Consider the following 4205-nt stretch of genomic DNA (forward strand, 5'->3'; position numbering starts at 1 on the left):
GGATAACCAAACATCGGGACCCTAGACACACACGCCGGACTACTGTGACACACTGCTGAACAACTTGAAACCAGGTATTCAATTGACCCTGGATACGAGAAAACATGGTACCTAGACACAAACACCTGGCACCTGATGTATTATGATAAACGTACAATGTGTTAAATGGACCCTGTTTTCTTCTGAACTCTGGATAGCTAAGTACCAGGATCAAAGACACTCAAGACATGATAAACAGTTCATGAATTTAATTAGATCCTGGATAACCCTTGATTACCCACATAAATTGACCATGTATACAGTGGACCATGGATATCACAGCACCGGGGTCCTAGACCAGTGGATCCTGAATACCAAAGACAGCAAACACTGACTGAGATCCTGGGTGCACTGGCCCCAGTAATTTTGTTTCAACGAACTCTAGTCTATTTTACTATTAAAACAGAAGGTCCTCAGCTGTTCGCCGTCATTACTTTGAATAATTGAATGAATGACAGTTAAAAAAAACATCTAGACGATTTTGGTACAAATTATTTCAAATAGATTAGTTTTTCCACTATTCCACATTCAAAGTACAACAACGGTATTAGAGAAAAAAACAACTAATAGAAACTCTAAAATAATTTGAAACTATTGATATTTTTAGCATTAAAAATTAACAGAATTTAGCCGCACTCAAAATATAATAACATAAAAATACGTAACCTAAGAAAGGACTAAAAAAGAGTTCAATCAGTATGTTTTGCCGACTTCTTGTTGGTAACATCTGTATTCAGTAACACGTTGCGGACCGGCATAGAATCATTCCATGAAGCCCGAGGTGAACTGACGGTCAACCTTTGATTTTAACTACTCAAAACATCCAAGGGTCATACCTTATTTTTTAGTGGGTCGTCATTTAATTTATCAGTTTGTTGAAATTTTCTTTTATCGAAATGATGAGCATATTATCATGTTCAAATATTCATGGAAATGTATTTATTTTATGTAGAACAAGAGATGATATCATTACTTTTAAATGTGTTATGTCGGTTTCCAATGACCATTTATACGGGATGAATTGAAAATGGGACTGGGAGACCTTCCAATTGATCGGACAGGGTAACCTTGTTGTCATGACAGCCGGGTTATCTTGCTCTGTTGTATCCCAGGTCATGGTTCATCGAAATGTCGAGCGCTTTTTTAGATGGGATGTTATCGCACTCTGAATGAATATGTCTGCACCAATGAACGGGTAAAAGTACGGTGCAACAAACTCCACAGTACCATTAATATTCTAGTGAATGCATAGAACATGCTTATTGTTCACACGTGACGTCACCGCCGGGGTGATGGCATCACGCATGCGCAGCTACCGTATTACACAGGTGATTTGAATAGTTATTTGAATTCTTCTATACAGTGTATTGTGTATGAGGTCAGTGCCGTATGTACATGTACACTAACGGAGAGGGAAAGCAGACTGATCCGGGACGTGGGGGAAAACCATGGCGTTTTGGAGGAAACGCAGTCAGGCTTTTGAGCCAAATCCACCGGAAACAAAATACGTTGTTCAGTATCTAGGCAAGATGCCTGCCAACGGGAAAATGGGACTAGAATGTACCATGAAACCGGTTGAGACTATGTACAGAACGTTTAAATTCAACAAAGGTAAGAACTACCAACAAGTCATGATCGAAATTACAAACAAGGGCATAAGGATCGTTGAAATGAGTCTGACTGGCACGGAAGTGTCAAAGGAACAGTTTGTGCCCATTCACAAAATGTCTTTCGGAGCCGCTGACCCTGTCCATACGCGAATGTTCGCGTTCGTCATGAAAAACGAGGATATCGATGACGACAATCCTTGGGAGTGTCATGCCTTTTTATGTGAGACCTCGTCCGTAGCTAAAGCGCTCACCTTGTATTTAGTGAAAGCCTTCCAAAAGGCCGCCGAAGCGTGGGAGGCTAAACACAAGAAAAGTCGGAGTAAACCGAAGACTCTGCATATCACGCACGAGCAAGGGAGTTTGGAGCACCAGGTCGCTGAGAAGCGGACGCTACCAGCGGTGTCAACTGTTAAAATCACCCTGAACGTGGAAAATATTGAGGACTATGATAGAGTAGGGATGGACAGTTCTGGTAAAAAACAATCTAATCATGTGCATAACAACCGTGCTTTTGCTGCTGCTTTGGCCAAGAGGGAGCTGCCTATTGGCCCCGATGACTCAGAAAAGGACAATGAAAACGCTGCGCTCAGAAGCAAGGAATTACCGCCCACCGCGGATAGCGGTGATGAAAAACAAGAGCTCGTGGCCGCGTTCAACCTGCAAGTGATCGGCCCATCAGCTGCTACCAACAGCCCGTCCGCTTCCAAGCTCCGAAAACAAAGGAGCATAGACAAAAATAAAGATGACACTGAACACATTCACCAGGAAGCAAAAAAGGGCGATAATACCCACGGACAAAAGGAAACCAACGAAAACGGCACAAAAAATAATCCAGGCGCATCGGAACCGGACGAAGATATGGAGGAAATGGATAAAACCAGAAAGAAATCAGTGAGATTCTCCGAATCGGACTGTACCATTCCTGTTCCAGGATGGGCCGATGATGTCGTCTTGGGCGATGATGACGTCATAGCCACAGGGGGGTCGAAAAAATCAAAGTCTTCCAAAGGACTTCTTAACGGTATCGCCAATTTGAAATTCGGAAAAAGTAGTAAAAAATAGAATAAGGCATTGATTTCTCCAATTGTCTGCAATATAATGTGTAATATCTATTTGGGCGTTCACTGTAGTAATTCAACAAAATACAGGGCGTGGCGTTGTTTTGTCACTTACCCTTTAAATACATAGCATAAATTGTCTGTAGCCAGGACCTGATACAGACTAATACATTTTATCTTGTAATTAAGTAATCCCAGTGTTCCACATCATCAATTTACTAAACATACATATGACAAATCATATTTTAGAACAATTATTATAATATTTGGAGCAGCAGAATATATTGAAAACATTAAAACTATAGTTTTGTCAAATTGATGAAGTCACGATAATGCAACCAGTTTCGTATGTTTTTGACAATGGAGCTAAAAATAGACTTTCTAGCTTTATGTTTAGATGCCCGATCATCGAATTCAAAACACGTGTTTCGCACAAGTAATTGATTCGCAATTTTGACATTTTGTTACGTTGCGCAGCGTTGTGCAGGTTTGACGAGGTCAGTTAACTTGGGTTACCGGTATGCGTGATAGTTTACTAATTTCCAATTATACCTGATTGATTGGCCATTAACGCCGAGTTTGGACTCCCTATTTAAATGATTGCTCTTTACTCTTATCAACTACATTACATCCCTTCAGTGCCAGATATTTTCCCGCCCTAATTTCAGTACAAATATTTTCAAATTTAGTGAAATTGTCACTAAATTTCATCATCATTTTGGACCTATAGGCAGTTTCAGATATTGCTTTAAGTTTTGATCAAAATATTTGTCACATTCAAGTGGGGGGGGGACAGACTGTACAAAACTATTTTGTAGATGGAGCCAACTATTGACAATGGCCATGTCACGGTATTATTCTCATGATTGGACATGTTAAATTAAAGTTTATATACAGATTTAATCATTTATTCTCCAATTAATTATTCTTAACCTGCCTCTACATGTATCTTTTTAATAAAAGAATTTATTTTGCTTTTTATTTGACAATTCTGTAACATTTTACGAAATGTGCCACATGGCCTTGTTATCTACAATAATTATATGCATTGTACATACTTGCGACGTCATTCCGATAATTTGAACCATTGTAATTTTAACTTTTTAAAAACAACACCACCTAAACTATAAGGTTAGAACCGTCAATTTACAACATAGTATTTTTAATAAATCTTATAAGACTTTTAATTTGCAATGAGCGTGTTATCTGTCATGCGTAGAATGTGTTATTGTCTAAGTCACAGTGCTAGTATATGTATTACTGAGTATGTTATGTATTCTCCTTGACATCAGGGCGCCATTTGCATATGCACCACCAAATTATGTGATCAATAAACCACGGTATTCGGTCTCACTTCGGAGGGTCGGCGTGACATTGCACTATGATGTACGATATCACAGGATAATGTCTGTGTATTTTAGTAGTAATCGACATGAAGGTCATTGGTTAATTAACCGAACTGAGATCTCGGGGGACAAACTCCCAGCACTTTACATTG

At 39.3% G+C, this 4205-nt stretch overlaps 1 protein-coding gene across 1 annotated transcript; it reads left to right on the top strand.

The window, feature by feature from the left end:
• Positions 1-1403: 1403 nt before the first annotated feature.
• Positions 1404-3901, top strand: LOC102801747 (low density lipoprotein receptor adapter protein 1-like). The gene has a single exon (XM_006826038.2). The coding sequence runs from the start codon at positions 1488-1490 to the stop codon at positions 2709-2711; it is 1224 nt and encodes a 407-aa protein (XP_006826101.1). The 5' UTR covers positions 1404-1487; the 3' UTR covers positions 2712-3901.
• The last annotated feature ends 304 nt before the right edge of the window (positions 3902-4205 follow it).

The sequence above is a fragment of the Saccoglossus kowalevskii genome, chromosome 16 (genome assembly GCF_978046115.1).
Source record: "Saccoglossus kowalevskii chromosome 16, keSacKowa6.1, whole genome shotgun sequence".
In the NCBI taxonomy this organism is placed as follows: Eukaryota; Metazoa; Hemichordata; class Enteropneusta; family Harrimaniidae; genus Saccoglossus; species Saccoglossus kowalevskii.

Bases quoted from the DNA above. Each gene is read 5' to 3' on its own strand.
- LOC102801747 (XM_006826038.2), top strand. From the start codon at position 1,488: ATGGCGTTTTGGAGGAAACGCAGTCAGGCTTTTGAGCCAAATCCACCG.